The sequence below is a fragment of the Suncus etruscus genome, chromosome 6, assembly GCF_024139225.1.
Source record: "Suncus etruscus isolate mSunEtr1 chromosome 6, mSunEtr1.pri.cur, whole genome shotgun sequence".
NCBI classification, from domain to species: Eukaryota; Metazoa; Chordata; class Mammalia; order Eulipotyphla; family Soricidae; genus Suncus; species Suncus etruscus.
This window is the reverse complement of record NC_064853.1, coordinates 36,209,184-36,226,635: the sequence shown is the minus strand read 5'-3', so window position 1 is coordinate 36,226,635 and position 17,452 is coordinate 36,209,184. Positions and strand designations below refer to the sequence as shown.

General features: G+C 47.7%; 2 protein-coding genes across 2 annotated transcripts in view; one reads left to right on the top strand and one right to left on the bottom strand.

The window, feature by feature from the left end:
- The window catches only part of CTPS1 (CTP synthase 1), a 1,052,426-nt gene that overhangs the window by 540,835 nt on the left and 494,139 nt on the right, over window positions 1–17,452 (top strand). The gene's annotated exons all lie outside the window — the stretch shown is intronic.
- HIVEP3 (HIVEP zinc finger 3) overlaps window positions 1–17,452 on the bottom strand; it is an 82,684-nt gene that overhangs the window by 17,452 nt on the left and 47,780 nt on the right. Inside the window, exon 3 of the mRNA XM_049774610.1 lies at window positions 16,230–16,375. Within this exon, the coding sequence (XP_049630567.1) occupies window positions 16,230–16,375 (146 nt within the window). The remainder of the gene's footprint in view (window positions 1–16,229; window positions 16,376–17,452) is intronic.

The following is a 17,452-nucleotide window of genomic DNA, read 5'->3' as shown; positions in this document are numbered from 1 at the left end:
TGGGAGGTCTCAGGGCAACTGTAGGTCTGTAGGTTCTTCCTGCTCCCTCCAGGTAGTCTTGGGTCCAGAAGTGACTCAAGCCCAGTCCTGTTCTTTCTGAGGTCACAGGACAGTCCTTTGCTAACAGGTCTGAGTGCCACTAACTGGGATCAAGAGAAAAGGGCAAAAAGGGCAGACCACTGAGTTTCCCCCTCTCCTTGCTTGCTTCCTGTTCCATCTCAAGCCAGGGGCAATAGGCAGTCTGGGATCAGGAGATTTGCTCTGAAAGAAGGGACAGTTTCTCTAGATTTCAGGATGTCACAAAGACCTTCGAGTAGTGGCTGGCTTGCACCCCATCCCACAGTAAGGGGCTTTGCTGAATCAGTGAAGTGTGGACTTAGTGGTTAGGCTGTTGCACCAGTTTCCTGGCTCTCTGCAAGAAAGCAGCTTCCAGTATCCCTACCTTGGATCAGGTATGAACCAGGCTGCCAGGAGGGTGGGATGGGAGAGCCTCTGAATGGCTCTATTCTTATTCTTAGGCTGCAATTCTAAGAAGATAAAAGCAGACATGGGAAATGCTCATTGGTCACCTGTGACTTAGGTTTGAGCCTTGGTGCTATATGGTCCACCAAGTATCGCTGTGCCACAGGACCTTAAACTGCCCAAGAGGAATGGACACCTTCCATATGGACACTTTATGTAACTGTTTCAGTCTGCAGCAGGCCCCAATCTGTAGATGTGGAACCAAGGTGAGAAGTTCTCAGGACTCATGGAAGTAAAAGGCTGATTAGTGAGGCTTGGACCACCTTTTTCCTGCCATCTTGAACTATTTTTTCCCCAGAAAGGGCATCTATATATGTATATAAACTTTGAAAAAGAACTGCATGAACTTAAAAGCTAGTAGAAAATTACTATGACTGGACATTCATGCTTGGAAGATCCTAAGATTCTCTAACTTCTAAAGTAGGAAGAGCCCCAGGTCATTTTCAGGCAGACCCATCCATTATCTCCCTTGGTGCATATGGCTCTGTACTTATAGTCTCCTCGGCAGTTCCTCCCACCACCAAATGCAGCTGTCAGCCATACTTCACCACCAGCTGAGTTGTGAGGTAAGTACTATCCTTTTTCAGGCCACTCTCTGATGGATATCTATCCTTCAAGTCCAGGATTTCTAGCTCTCAGATCCTTCCCAGGAATTCCTGATTCCTACAGTCTGCTCTCTTATTGTGGAATGATCCACAGTGGCCTGAAGCCCTCAGAGATCTTATCTTTAGTAGGCATCAGTTTGACCAATTGTTTCATTTCCTCATTTCTCAGATGGAAATCACCCATGCATGGGCAAGTGGTCAGATCCTGGAGATGCCTCCAGCCTTGCTGTGACTTAATGGCTAGTGCTATAGAATTTAGCTTAAACTGGGGCTCATAACTCCATTGACTGCAAAAAGTTTGGTAGTAGTAACAGGTTTCTGAATGTGTGATAACCAAAAATTAATTTGAAAAATAAAACATATAATGGACCCAAGGTGTTTCTGGTAGTGCTCTCAGGGTTGTATTTCTTCTATGTAACGCTTAAGAAGCCCCATGCTAGACTGATGGATTTTTATTTTCTTATGCCTTTGGGTAGGCACCCATCTGTAGACTGGTGGTTTCAAGTTCTTTACCTCCTGTACTATCTTTCCGGCACCCAAACTGGTGTTTGCACTCCTTAGTTGAAAGTTACTTACTACATAGTAGTGAAACAGGCAATCATTTGGGGGTGGAGAGAAGAGTGTGGGAGACTGACATATTCTCAGGAAGGAATAAAACCTAGAGGTGATTCAAGAAGTTGTTCTGTCACTAAGCTGAAAATAGCCAAATAAAATAAAATATAGACCCATTTTAAGGACATAGAACCTAAAGTTGATGAGATTCTAACGGCCAGTACAAGTCCAGAGAAGTTGGGATCCCTCCAGAGGGGAGAAATTATAAAAGAACAAAAGTCTCCAACAGAACATAACAACATAGAGGTGCATTACCAAAAATTCAAAGCTCTTTTCCTTGACAATGCTCTGAATGGGCTCTTTTTCTTGCCCCCTGATTGGGAGCAGGGACACTGGGTAGTTCTCAAGGCTTGCTCTGGCTTTGTGCTCAGGGATCACTCCTGGCAGGGCTCAAGGGACCCTATGTAGTGCTGGAGATCAAACAAATGTCTGCTGTGTGTCCAGCAAGTACCCTACCTACTCTGCTATCTCTCCAGTTCAATATACTCTTATCTAAATACAAAGTCCCATGTGGGGCCAGTTTGGAAGAAAACCTTTAAAATCAACTTTGCAAAGGCAAACATTACACCTCCCCATTCTGGGGTTACCCTCATTTCAGCTTGGAGTATATAATTTCTTTCTATTAGTTTATGAGGTATCTTCTGCTCTTTCCCATCTGAAGGAGCTCAAGCTCCGGAAACCATATTACTCTTTCTCTTTTACCATCTCAACTAAAACTTATATTTCGCTACTTGCCTTCTCTTGAACTTTTATTTCTGTGAGGTGCATGACAGACCTGTAAAGAACCTGGGCAGAGGTAAAGATTGATTTTCCTTGTCTACTAAGAGTGATTCCTCTGGGCCCGGAGAGATAGCACAGCATTGTTTGCCTTGCAAGCAGCCGATCCAGGACCAAAGGTGGTTGGTTCGAATCCCGGTGTCCCATATGGTCCCCCGTGCCTGCTGGGAGCTATTTCTGAACAGACAGACAGCAGTAACCCCTGAGCATCACCGGGTGTGGCCCAAAAACCAAAAAAAAAAAAAAAAAAAAAAAAAAGTGATTCCTCTTTCCAGCTCGAGTTCCATGACTCCCAAAGAAATAAAGTAGAAGGCATGATTTCCCACATCTGGTAAACAAAGTGGGACTCAGGTACAATTTGACTATTGCCACCAGTGGGATGCAAGTGTCCATGCCATGGTATTCATGGCAGACTTGCTTAGTCCTGATTCACATGGGCATTTCCATAAGTGACCAGGTAGGTAGAGAGGAAGGTAGTGGACTTAATCTCAAGGGTACTGTCCCTCATTACATAAGCCACCTGAAACACCAGGCTTTGTGCCCAGCCCTTTTCATGGGCTTGAGTCTAAGTCTTTGTTAACCCTCATTAATACAAGTCTTATGCTTTACGAAAAACAGGAAAGAGCAAGAGATCCAGGACTAAAGATACTCTCTTCTCTGAGGACACTGACTCTGAGATCCCTTTTTGTAGGAACTTGCGCTAAGGTAATCTTATTGGGAATGACAGCCAGTCACAGACCCTTGTTTAGGGACCACTGAAAACATAGTAGGCACTGAGGCCAAAGGAATATCCTAAGGTACTGCTTAAAGGAGACCATTCTCAGCCCCAAAGCTCACTTTTGTCTTTAAGGCAGTAAGGACTGGATTAGGTATTCAGCTAAAGTGAAGCCTGTGGAGGGATGCTCAGAAGCACCCCAGGAGGGCTGGGCAGAGAGAACTAACAGGGAAGCTCAGCAAGGCCATCTCAAGTGGTGCTATGAACTGTGTGCTGAACAGAGACTGTGGAGCATAGTATAGGAGGTCCTTGACCCTAGGACCTGCGCACCCTTACACAGATGCAGGGAAGTAGAGAAAAGGCTGTGAGCTGTGTTAGAATCCCACTGCAATCATTAGGGAATCATCACTGAGCTGGAAAACAGACTATAGTAAAGTATTTTCAGTCATGCCAGACCCTTGGAATACTCCTCCTGGTTAGCTGGCCAGAGCCCTGATTGCAATCTTTCCTGAGGTTTACACACAGTGCAGCAGAAAAGAAAGTCAAATTCAGGAGCTTAGGAGCCTAAATTCTTCAGAAGAAAAACCAGGTTCTGTCGCTTCCCAGAAGTGACCTTAGACAGGTTATTTAAACTCAGTCCCTCAGTTTCTTCATCTGTGAAATGGGAGTAATGTTGTATTTCTTGATCCCTGGACTCACTGACCATAGTTCTAAGAGTGTGTTCTTTTTATTGTTGCTCATGGACTCTACACTGACAAATTGGAATGATCTTTGGTAATTTTAAGATTTTGTTTGTTTGTTTGTTTTTGGGCCACACTGTCAGTGCTCAGCATTTATTCCTGGCTATGTGCTCAGAAATCGCTTCTGGCAGGCTCGGGGAACCATATGGGGTGCTGGGAATCAAACCCAGGTCCGTCCCGGGTCGGCTACTTGCAAAGCAAGTGCCCTAGCACTCTGCTATCATTCCGGCCTCCTTGGTAGTTTTAACATTACTAAACTGAATAAAATTCAATCACAGAGTCACTTGTGCAGATGCAAGTATAGAGTCCAAGCTGAGTGTATGCTAATAATAGGCACTTGCATGGAGGAGGGGCTCAATGAATATTATCTCTAGCTCATTGCTGCATTTTACTTTCCTACAGTAAACAGTATTTACTTTCAGCAACAGTATAAGAAAAACCAAAATGCCTTTATTTTTGGCTTGTTTTGTTTTTGGGGCCACACTGTAAGTGCTCAGAGAGTTATTCCTGGCAGTCCTTGGGGGGAAGCATGGGGATCAAACCTGGGATGGTTGTGTGCAAGGCAAATGCCCTACCTGGTGCACTATTGTTCTGGGTCCCCAAATATTCCTATTTTTGATGGGATGGGTTAGCCTGGGACAAACTCTCTCTCATGCCAACTCAAAAGAGAAGCCAGTGAACTTGGTGCTGGCAGAAGTTTCCATCCCTGGGCTTTATACAAGAGGTCCAGTACAGGAGGGCATCCCCCGCAATCTCTGTCCATCTCTCATCCCCTGCCTGTCAGCTGCAGCCATAGTTGGGGCTTCAAGGGAACCTAACAGATTGGCAGAGAGGCTGAAACCCCAGAAAACACACTTCACATCTCAGCAGCCCAGTGGGGCACAGACCAGAAACAAATGCAGTTACCCAGTGGAACTGCTGACTGGGATAGGAAGCAGCCAAGCATCTGGACTTAATTGGATGCCAGAGGTGAAGGCAGCTTCTGTTCATGCTGTGCCTCTCTAGCTTGGAGCTTGTATCCCTGTGTGCTCCAGCTGTCCATACAGACAGCATTGGAAATGGAAGTCAGCAAGAGGGTGATCGAGTCCAGATAAAGACAACACAGCGAAATCAAAGATTGTTTGGTTTTCAGTCAAGAGGACAGGACGTACAAATGGGTAAAAGCCTTTAGAAGAGATGCCAAGTTTGAGTCAAGAGATCAGTCATTTGCACTCAAAAAACACAAACAAGACTCCCCAGTGGCTCTTAAGCTGGACCCTGCAAGCTTTAAATTTACTGGCAGCTTCTTACCAGTGCCTCAATATCTGACACAATCCTGTTAAGTCCTTGTGAATGGACACAGGCCTTAGGGGTTACCGCTCTGCTACCAGCAGGAGGGATTCAGGGACCCTGTGACTCCTGTTTGTTCTTAAGTGTGACAGACGGAACAGAAGTTGACTAGTAGGGGCCAGAGTGATATAGCACAGTGGTAGGACATTTGCCTTGCATGTGGCAGGTGCTGGATGGACCCGGGTTTGATCCCTAGTCCCTCAAGCCTGCCAGGAGTGATTTCTGAGTGCAGAGCCAGAAATAACTCCTGAGGGTCACTGGGTGTGAGGCGCGCAAAACCATACCAAACCAAACCAAAGAAATGTGTCTAGGTAGCAAGCTTCTAAAAAAGTGAGAGGTTAAAAAACTGACTATGAGAGCTGCCCCAGCTGATCTAGCTTCCTTCAGAAATGCTCTTTCATGCAACCCTGGCAGCGATGCTGGGGAGGCTGAAAGAGTAGTATGCTCCTGTGTGGGGAGACTGACCATGACAGGGCTGGATGTGAGGAAACCAGAATGGGAACTAAGAGGCAGAGGTTGCTAGGGATGTGGCTCTTGAGGTCTGTACATGTTAACCCGGGCAACAGAGAAGCTTCTGAAGCTTCCTGAAGAACTTCCTCCTCAGTGGAATTGCCCTGAGGCCACATTCCATTCCCCTCAGGCTCCTGCAGCCCTCATCTGCCAGTTTCCTTAATTCCATTCACGCACACACACCACGGGGGCTGCAGGGGCTGCAGGGCTGCCGAACAATCTGACCTTTTCCAAAGGGGCTTCTTATCTTTGCTCAGAGCATGAAGACTCACTTTGGCTGGTCCTATTACCCCCATTAAAGAGGAAGGTCGCCAGTCAAATGTCTCTGTGCTTAGGGGTTGCTGGGTTCCACTTGGCTTTGTAACCATTTTGTGTGTAGACACACAATAGCAGGATTGTGTTAACCAAACACCCCCAGCCCCAAAGCACTCACAAAGCAGATTCCTAATGACAGGCATTCCCTATTCCTTCCTGAGATGGGGGGATGCTGTTCCTCTTTGTAGATAGAAAGCAGAAGCACAGAGAGGGAAAGAAGCTTGCCTAAGGTCATACAGCTAATGGCTAAGAGTAGGAGAAGGGCATCTGAGCACTGTACTCCTCTCTGATTAACCTCCTCTGTGCTCCCACAGTAGAGAGAATTGGCCAAGAAAAATCATGGCCGCTACACCTGGAAAGATGGCAGCAAAGGGAACAGGCTACCTTTCCATTATATCCTGCTACTGACACAGCTCTGAGGGATGCCCAGTTACCACCACTTATTCATTCACTGGAACCCCTCAAGGCCAGGTCCTGGGTAGAGGTGGAGGAAGGACAAGGGTCTTATAGGGGCATAAACTCTTCCCATAAGTCCAGAGGAAGGAGAAAGGGTGGGTGAAACCTTAGGGCAATGGGCTGAGCAGGAGATGTGCTTAGTGCAGATGGCTCCTCTGTTCCCCTTTAAACCCCAAGTGCCCCATACATTCTCTACCCTGGCCCAGAAGGGAACTAGCCAGCACACAGTCCTTGGGCAACTGTCTAGATGTGCTGGCCCTGCCTGGATACGGTGTCACTTATAACTATGAGTCACAGCTTGCAGAGTTTCCTTCTTAGCAGGCAGCTCTATAACTGGGATTCAGCAGGAGGCTGGGAGAGGACTGAGACTTCTTACATCCCTGGCAGGCCTGCGGGGACTCTGTTGAGATTGTGGCTGACCCTTAAGTGCTCTCTAGCCTCCTGACTTCCTTGGCAGGCAGCCTGAAAGGTGGGAAAGTCCTCCTCAATTTCAGACACACTGCCTTTAGCCACACAGAAGTGGCCAAAGATTGGTTAGGTGGGCCCACTGTCCATCCTTTAAAACGTACAACTTTTAAAGTATACATAGGATGTGTGTGTGTGTGTGTGTGAGAGAGAGAGAGAGACAAAAGAGAGAGAGAGAGAGAGAGAGAGAGAGAGAGAGAGAGAGAGAGAGAGAGAGAGAGAGAGAGAGAGAGAGAGAGAGAGAGAGAGACTGGGCTGCCGGCTCAAACAGCAAAGCTACTCTGCTCAACACACATGGTAGACTGGAGATTTGAACTCATGGCCATATGCTTTGTCCAGGTTGCAGGCTGTGTGGTCTAAGCCACTGCACTCTTCTGGAACCTAGACAGAAATCCATATTAAATGATTGCCCATCTCTGAGTCTCAAGCTTGACCACCAGGGAAAGTTTGAATAGGGGGTGGAAAATGGGTCAGCGTAGGGGGAAGAGGGTCAGGGAGTCTATGCAAAGGGGGGCTTTGTCCTGGACTCCCCAAGACTGTGGGACTGTGGGGATCTGGGGGAGAAGGAGAAGAGGGATTTGAGGCAGAAAGGCACAGGAACAGATATACAGAAAAAAACAGCGTGACTTAGCCAGAGGTTATTGAGTGGTAGGTACTCAGAGGGCCCAAGGGCCACGAGCTGTGTAGATCTGATGGCTCAGTGTTTAGGTATCACCTGGCCATGCTGGGATAGGGAGTAGCTGGTGCTGGGGTCCAACTCAAGACTCCAGCCTTTGAGCTCTCTCCTGCACCTGTGTGTTCAAGCATGAGGACTTTCCCCAACTCTGAGCTCTGAAGGGAAATTCTCAGCAGATGTCTCTTCTGAGGCAGGAGTTCACTGACAAAGTAGAGGACTCGCCCTTGTAGTGACATCCTGCCAGTGGCTGGGATTAGCCATTCTCTGACTTTTAGGGAAAGACCAGCTTCTCCCCAGGGAGAGACCAAGCTACAAGGCTGAAGAAACACCCCTGCCTTCATCCTCCAGTCAGGCTGTCCACAGCTTGTTTCCTCCTGGCCCTGAGCACAGAGCTCTGCTCCTTCCAGACCTTGGGCTTGGCTCCCTTGCTCACTAGCTCATAAGAACCACACAGACCTGTGCCATGGCCAGAGTGAGTTTCCACATTCTCCTGCAACCCTGGCTCGCTCCCTGTCCAGTGATGATGCCCACATCTCAAAGCTGCAAACAGCACAGGCAGCCCTGTCAGAAGAAAACACCTATACACACAACATAGTCTCTCTTCCTGTAGAAAGCCCCATTTCAAATGATGCCCAAAGGGGGCCAAAGTAAGTTGCCTCATAAGATTCCCATGGACTCACACTCAGTGCATTGTCGGAAACTCCACTCCCCACAGCTACAACCCACACATCGTTTCTCATTGTTGCTTTAACTGTTGACTGAAATTAAAGGTCTCCATGAAAGTTAAAGTTAGAACAAGAGTTTATTAGCTCATTCAGCAGAGGATTCAAACCCGGGGGCAGTCAGGCAGATCTTACTCGGAGGCAGCTGCTCTGCCAGTTCTGAGCAAGACGATCTATCTTAGGGCACTGAGGGAATGATTGCTTTCAGACAGGCAACAGCACGGGATCAAGGCCCCACAGTGAGTTCCAAATGGGGTTCTGGGGTTCGCTCGTAGAGTTTGAAATGTTGCATGTTGCTGGTTCTGATTCAGACTGTTGTATCTATACATTGAAGAAGGCAAAAATATCAGGGTGGTTAGACTTCAATTTTTATTGTTGTGGTCACATCCAGTGATATTTAGAGGTATGCAAAGCTGATGAGCAAACCTAGGGCCTCACACAGGCAAAGTCTATGCTCTACTGCTTAAGTCACATTTCTGTGACTTAATTCTCTAAATTTCATTCAGCTCTGGTCATGAATCACTTGATATAGTACATGTTTGCTCTGCCTGTAACTCACATTGGTTAGTCACTGAGGTACAGAAAATGTGGTTTCAGGCTTTGTTCATGAGTTCTTTAAAACTCTCTTTCAGGGCCAGAGAGATAATACAGGAGGTAAGGAATGTTCCTCTCATGTGGTTGATGCGAGTTCAATTCCCACCACTCCCTATTGATCTCCAAGTCCATCAGGAGTGATCCTTGAGCACAGAGCCAGGAGTAAGCCCTGAGTATCATTGGGTATGGCTCACTCCTTCTCCCAAGCAACAAAACATCTCCCCACACAACTCATACACTAAAAACTCTATCAGCTTGTATGATTAGAGGAATGAGTCCTAAAATGGAATTTCAGTTTTCATGACTGAAATGATCAACCAGTGACAAGCTGGGTGAATAGAGACCTTGTCTGCTGCCTGCTTCTTGTGGTGAGTTTCAGCCTGGGGGCCAGGATTTTTAAATGGAGAGCTATAAGACAAGATGCAATTAAAACACACACAGGTTTGACAGTGTGGAGAAAAATTGTATTGGAAAGAAAAGGTGAGTGCTGGTTCCAAATCGATATCTTGGCTTAGCTGTGAATTACTCCCAGTATGTCTCCAATGGGAAAAGGTAGTTATGGTGCTGCCAGTGTCCCTGAGATCTGGAAAGACTTTGGGGATATGAATCAAAGCTGAAAGCTAAAGAGTTTGTTGGGAGAAACCTAGGAACTTTATGTAGAGATAAGGAGGACCATCAAGACACTCAACTGAGAGAGTTGGGAGGTAATGCTGCTGAAGGTGAGGGCTAAGGGAATGCGGGAGAAAGAGGAAAGGTAATGCTGTCTGCATAGCAATGTTTATGGAAAATAGCAAGGTCTTTCAGCTCTGCACATGTAGCTTGGTAAGGACCAGAATGGGATGGACAAGAATGATAGTACACCATGGACTGAAGAGGCTGGAGGAGCAAATTTCCTCATGGGCATCTGGTCTGACTCTCTAGGATAGGAGTGACGCCAGAGCTCAGGCAGATGCTGTGCTGGGTCCCTAGCCCCAAGAATGCTGAATTCTTTCAGATAGAGGAGTGGGAGCACTTTCCATATTCATACAGGTGAGTCCCTTCAGCCTGACACAGATAGTGTCTTCCTGGAGAAGTGGATTCTCCATTATGTTTTATTTAAGTTAATGAATTAATTTAGTTACACAGGGGAGCCCAGACAACAGGGTTGCCAGACTCCAGCAGCAGAGCTGTCTGGAGCTTTCTGGAGGCATATGAGACACTGGGGATTTAAACTCATGCCCACTGCTTGCAAGACATGACCCTAAATCTCTATGCTCTTCCTGTGACACATCCCTTATATTTTTAATAGGATCCATTAGGTTTCCCCAAACTGGCCTTAGGGACTCTGGCCCAACTTGCTCAGACACTTAGTCTGTCCCATCATCAATTTTTTTTTTTTTGCTATGGAATTGAGTTTCAGTGACATCATCAGCTTTCTCAGTGTCTGGAATAAGCATTCTATGGGAAAACCTATGGGTTCCCAGGAGAAAGGATCCAGCCAGTGAAGGGTGTTTGTTGTACATTGTATGACCGAAACTCAATCATGAACAACTTTGCAATTGTAAAAAAAAGTTATGAACAATCTTGTAACCATGGTGTTTAAATAAAGTCATTAATAAAACAACAACAAAAATAATCCAGTCAGTGCAGAAGGTCAAACCTAACCAGACTACCTAACACCTGATATTCATATGTGTGGGATAAACTTTTTGAAGGAGTATCTTTTCAACAATATATGTGGTTATGGAGGAACAGGAATTTCTTGATCTTGTTTTCAGACTATTTATTCATGAATCTATCCTTAGGTGGAGCTATGGGTGCAGCTGCAGTGGTTTGGACCCATACGCCCTGGGGTTGTGCTCAGAACTGACACATGGACACTTTCGACTATAGTTTGAGAACTAAAGGGCTATTGGGCTTTAAAAATCTCTGGAAGGAGCCTGTAGACGAGTCCCCCGGGCAGTTGTTTTCAACCCTGTCAGCCTGCAGAAATTTCCTGCTGATCCTCAGGAAAGTTACTGCTTTTTAACATGTGGTATACATGTACAGGAAATGGAGTATAGAGAAATTTTATTTTATTTTATTTTGTATTTTGGTTTTTGGGTCACACCCGGCAGCGCTCAGGGGTTACACCTGGCTCTACACTCAGAAATCGCCCCTGGCAGGCACAGGGAACCATATAGGATGCTGGAATTTGAACTACTATCCTTCTGCATGCAAGGCAAATGCTCTACCTCCATGCTATTTCTCCAGCCCAAGAGGAATTTTTAAAAAAAATAAAATACACAAAATATTATTATAAATAGTTAAAAAATTTCCACTTCAGTAGTCCAAGAAATATTGCTCCAATTTTCATGGTCCTACAGGTGTCAGTTCAGAAACTACTGCTCATGGGGACTCACCCAGAAGGAAGCATACCCTGGACCCCTCCTGGACAGCCCCAGGACACAGGGGTTTGGAGAAGCATTGACCTGGATGCTGTCTACCAATCTACTCTCTGCTCCCATCCCATCATTGTTTCATTTTACTCTCTAACACAGGCAGGCTCTGAATTACTAGCAATTATGAATTCCTACTCTACTCCATTTGTTCCCCAATTAACACACAGTACTAGTGAATGTGCTCAAGATATAGGGCACCCCAGGTAGGGCGGGGCCTCTGGGATCAGATGCTGCCTTGCAGGGGTGAGGAAAGAACACAGGAAGGCCTGTAGAGGGCAGTCCCTGCTAACAGTGACCATGATCTTGATGGAGAGCAGTTTGAGGAGAAATGACGACTGGGAGGTGAGCAAGGACTTGCTCTTTAAAGGGAAACAAGACAGTGTGGGAGACAGACTTCTTGCAAAGGAACGTTTGCAAAGTATGAAGCTTGAGTTTTGGGTCTGCTGCATGGAATGCTCCAGAGGGAGACAGCAGCAGAGGGAGTATGGGGGAAGTTACAGGAGGGTATCTACGGCCAGCTCAGGGATATTGAGGCTTCTCTCATTAGCTTGGCAGTGACATCTGCAGGTCTGGGATGAGCCTCTTAATGGTTAAGACCTCATGTCCCTGACCTATGACCCGTGACCCATGACCAAAGTCACAGCTCGATTTCTGTGTATGCTCCTGCCCTGGGCTCTAGCTCAAATTAAGTAGATGTGGCCTCTATAAGAATGACTCCTTACTTCTTGTCCATGGCCACTTTTCCAAGCCCTCTCATTTCCCCTTGCCCCCCACTAGGGTTGGCACCTTCGTTTCACCCTAGCTCTTACCAACTGAGTATATGGATTCCTTCAGACTCAAGTGCTCTGTCTTTGTCCCCACCAGTCATTCAGGCTGAGCTTCCAGCTTTTCCAGCATTGACTAACTTAAGTTAGCAATTAATTTGTCCTTAATCAATGGCTTGTATCAACACAGTCACTACCCTGTGAGAACAATGCTATTTTTTGAGTGTGGAAACCATTTAGCTAAAGCAAGCTCTGAAATAATCAAGGCACATGCAGAGAGACCCATCTGGAATGATCAGCCACATGCTAGGACAGAAGGGGGGTAAGGGAGGAACCTGGGGCTCCTTAGAGGAGGGGGTGGTCTTGCTCTCTGAGGGATAGAGTGGAGTACTGCAGTGCAGGTGGGAATGTGGGGCCAAGAAGATGGGGCTTTTTTTTTTTTTACTGGATAAGGCAGACACAGAAAGCTCTGGAGCAGACATAGGAGATAGGTAGAGACACCCAGTGGCACCTACCAGGTGGATGGAGAAAATAACTCAGCAAACAGAGTGGGCATGAGAATTTGGAGACTAATAGGAAGCAAAGGAACAGGAAAAAAGAGGGAAGCTGAGACAAACTGAGAGCAAGACCCAAGACCCTGGAGCAGCACTCAAGACTCAGGAGCTGCTGCTTCTGGTTGGAGGACATGGCTGGCACATCCTTGTTTCAGGTGGTACCTAAGAGGCCTCAGTTCAGGAGTTCTTTTTGATGAGTACCTGTCTCTGCTTCGAGGTGACATCTTATTATTTTATTTTTTTGTTTTATTGTTTTGGGGTTTTTTGGGCCACACCTAATGACGCTCAGGGGTTACTCCTGACTTGGCACTCACAAATTGTTCCTGGCTTGGGGGACCATATGGGACACCGAGGGATCAAACCGCAGTCTGTCCTAGGTCAGCTGTGTGCAAGGAAAATGTTCTACTGCTGTGCCACCTGCTCCGGCCCCGAAATTTCATTATTTTGACCTGTATTTCCATGATAATTAGTGATATGCAGAATTTTTTAAAATATGTTTTTAGGCTTGTTCTGCCCCTGCCTGCTCCATGATATACACCACAGCCCTGGGCCTCATGCTGTCCCCCAGTCAGTCCCCATGTAGTCAAGGGTAGAACCAAGGCTTGCCCCTCCCCAATGTTCATGGCATCTTCTGGCCCGAGACCCCATCACATGCAGAATAAACAGGTTCTACATTGGGAGACTTACACACTGAGAGGAAGTGAGCTTAGAGGTCAAGAAGAGTCTGGACCAGTGACATGAGACCCAGCTTGAATTGGGGGGCTCTCATAGCCTCTACCTGTAGTGTCTGACTCACTGGCTCCTGGGCATGGCTGGCCTTCAGAAGCCAGGGATTCTGTGGAATATGGAGGTGCCATTGGGTTAATCCCCATATTCTCTGGCTTTCCCCAACTCATGGAAAACTGGAACTAACTGCTCTCTCCAGGAAGGAGAGGCCCAGGACTTGATCCAGAAACTGAAGGTAAACAGAAGTGCTAAGAGCCAGAGTACTTGTTCCACCCCTCTTAATCTCTCAGTAGTTCCCATAAAGACAGTAGTATTGCAGACTTTTGTCAAACATATGCTGAGTGAAACACAAATGTGTGTATGTGTGTTTGAGAGAGAGAGAGAGACAGATTGACTCATTGATATACATAAAGAAAGAGCAAGCAGGGCCCAGAGAGATAGCACAGCGGTATTTGCCTTGCAAGCAGCCGATCCAGAACCTAAGGTGGTTGGTTCAAATCCCAGTGTCCCATATGGTCCCCTGTGCCTGTCCCCTGTCTGAGCAGACAGCCAGGAGTAACCCCTGAGCACTGCTGAGTATGGCCCAAAAACCAAAACAAACAAACAAAAAAAAGAGCAAACAAAGATAAATCTAGAGATAGAAAAGTAGAGAGAGGGAGAGAGTCAGAGACAGAGAGACAGAGCTGAGAAACAGAGAAAGGGGGGCAAAAAGAAGCAAGGGGTCAGAAGGAGGCTGTGACTGCTGATGGGTCCACACAAAGATAGCTCAGTGTTTGGGGCATTCACCCTAAGTGATCTATGTGGGAGAAGAGGCTCTATGGCTGCCTGTATGTATGGTTAAAACCCATGACTCCACTTCTGAAAATGCCAGATTATGTGACACCACAAACATTGCCATTCTCTCACATTTCCAATGCTCTGAAGGGTAATGCCAGCCCCCCAAAATGTGGAGGGTTAGAGGATCCCCAAAGCAGGAGTGAGAGGTGCAGCCTGACCCAGGACAGCAGAACCACAGGCAGAAAGGAGTGGGCCGGCGGAACCCACACTGACACTGGATATGACAAGTGGTGAGAGCAGGTGACTGCGGACCCTTGTAGAACAGAGTATAGTTATTTTGGAAGGGCAGTCGGGTCCTTGAGAGTGGATGAAGGTGTCACATCAGGTATCCATCAGCACATGGGCCCAACCTTCCCCAGCAGCCTGGGCTCCTCACAGTCACAGCAGGGATGTCCTTCCCCTTCCAGGGATGAGGAGCCAGAGCTGGAGAGAAGTGGGATTGGGAGGGGCAGGGCCAGCACAGGAGAGATTGGGCAGTGACATCGAGCCCAGAGAGAGGGGAGCTTCTGAAACCTTGCCAAAAAGGCATTGTGGGGCGTTGTGCACCGGGTGTCAGACTTGTCACCATCACAGTCATCTGCCCTCAGAATGCATGGAAGGGCCTTCCACAGGCAACTGAAGTCCTAGATCCCCAGAAAGCCAAGAGGATCCTGTTAGACTGCTGGAGGCTCTAAGTGAGTAGGGAGGGCAGACTCAGGAGCAAAAGTCCTATTAGGGTCGAAGTCAACTTGCTCATATGCCACGACCCATGCCATGGAGATAGCTTCTGCCCACCACTAGTACGCAGTGCTCCCCAGTCTCCCACAGATGGACCTGGAATAAGAGTTAAGGCGAGTGTGTGACCCAATGACATAAAGGTCCTGCACAAGAAACCAGAGTGGCCTTTGCAAGACCCAAAAGAGAAGGTCAGACACCAGGGGGCGCTCCAACCATGCCACAAGAGGAAGTTAGGTATGAGTGCTGGAAAAAGCCTGCCCAGGGCTAGTTTCTCAGTGGGGCTCCAGGCAGGAGGGTCTTCTTCTGCAGAGAGGGGTCTCTCCTTCGCAGGCAGGATACACACTGGGGCCACACTCAGGTGGAGTTTGGCTTGCTCTACTTCCCCTAAATGTGCAGAGGAACCAGCACTGGCTTTTGCCCCATGAGTGAGTAACTCACAAACAGAAGGTTGGGAGGATCCCATGACTGCACAGTGAGTGGGGCAGCTGCCCATGGGGACTGTCCTCTATGCAGGTGCCCCTTGGAACCGAGAAGAACTGTGCAGACGAGACCAGGGACACAGACACAGACCCTGGACAGACACCAGGTCCTGGGGAGCAGACAAGTGGTCACACAGAACACAGCTGGAACAGAATTCCGACACAGCTAGAAGCATGGCCCTAGGGCAGTCCCTGAGATACACATACCATCAGTGAAAGCCTCTGGGCTCGTGTTCTCAGCATTTACCAGTAATGATCTAGGGACTCCAATTCATCAGTGTAGGGAGTTTGGTAACCAATGAGGGCCTTGTCGTGCCCAGCAGCCCCAAGTTAGCAGAGCCTGAGTGCCCCAGGTGGTGGACTCATGAATGCCAAAATGGCTGCTGGGGCACAGGAAACTTGGAGTGGAACTAGGAGGTTCATTGTGAATCTCAAAGCAGGAGGCATAAGAAGCCCAGCCACAGCTGGGGGAGCCAGGAGTGGAGAGACCCAAGTTCTTGGCCCTCAGTCACACCCAGTGCCCCCAGCCCTCATCACAATGGAGGCTGGTGTTTTTAATCAGAGGTGGCCTGTGGGGAGACACACTGGGACCCCCGGTGCCTGAGGTCCAGCCTGCATGCTGGGCTGCTGACCACCTCTTAGTACACATGGCCTGACACGAACACAGACAAAGCAAACCGAACATGGTTCTTACCCTCCTTCGAAGATTTTGATCCTCGCCGGCTCCCCTGTCTTGGAGGCAGGAGCGTCTTCCTCTGGCTTCCCGCGGGTCTCTTCTTCCTTCTCTGCTCTAGCTATATCTTTCTGGCCTTCCGGGGAAACCAGCGAAGGGAGGTGAACCTGGCCCAACCCGGGAAGGACAAAATCATTGAAGGTTAAATGGACACATGAAATGGTGCTGGCTGGCAACAAGCTTGGGCTCCATCTACCTCACCCTACCAAGAAACATCAAGAGCTCTTCTCTTATTTATTTATTTATTTATTTATTTATTTATTTATTTATTTATTTATTTATTTATTGCCATGCTCAGAGGTGCTCAGGGTTGATTCTTGTCTCTGTGCTCAGGCATCACTCCTGGTGGGCTTGGGGGATCAGATGGGATTTCAAAGACTGGGTTGAAATATTTTTTATGGGCCGGGAAGGTGGCGCTAGAGGTAAGGTGTCTGCCTTGCAAGCGCTATCGTAGGACGGACCACGGTTCGATCCCCCAGCGTCCCATATGGTCCCCCAAGCCAGGAGAGATTTCTGAGCGCATAGCCAGGAGTAACCCCTGAGCATCAAATGGGTGTGGCCCAAAAAAAATCAGCTCAAATTATTGGGCCCGGAGAGATAGCACAGCGGCATTTGCCTTGCAAGCAGCCAATCCAGGACCAAAGGTGGTTGGTTCGAATCCCGGTGTCCCATATGGTCCCCCGTGCCTGCCAGGAGCTATTTCTGAGCAGACAGCCAGGAGTAACCCCTGAGCACCGCCGGGTGTGGCCCAAAAACCAAAAAAAAAAAAAAAAAAGAAATATTTTTTATCTTACTTTTATGTGGGAGTCACACCTGGGCAGTGCTCAGGGACCATTTCTGGTTTTATGCTCCAGGGTTCCTCCTGGGAGTGTTCAGGGGACATGTGATGCTGGGAATGAAGGCTGGGTCTTCTGTATGCAAAGAAAGTGCTCAAGTTGCTAAGCTATTTCCCCAGGCCCTGGGAAAACTCCTCTTTCTAGGAGGAAGAAGTGATACCCAGAGAGATAACATCCTTAGATTTGAGGTCAACTTCTCTGATTTCGTGAACCCTGATGCTTTCTCCAGAATTGGAGACTGCTTTAGCAGAGGCAGCAGTACCCCTGATGTCTTGTGTAGCGTTTCCTCTCTCAGCTCAGCCTGCCATCTGGTCTGTGCAGGCAACAGCCCAGGGGTCCCCACTGGCT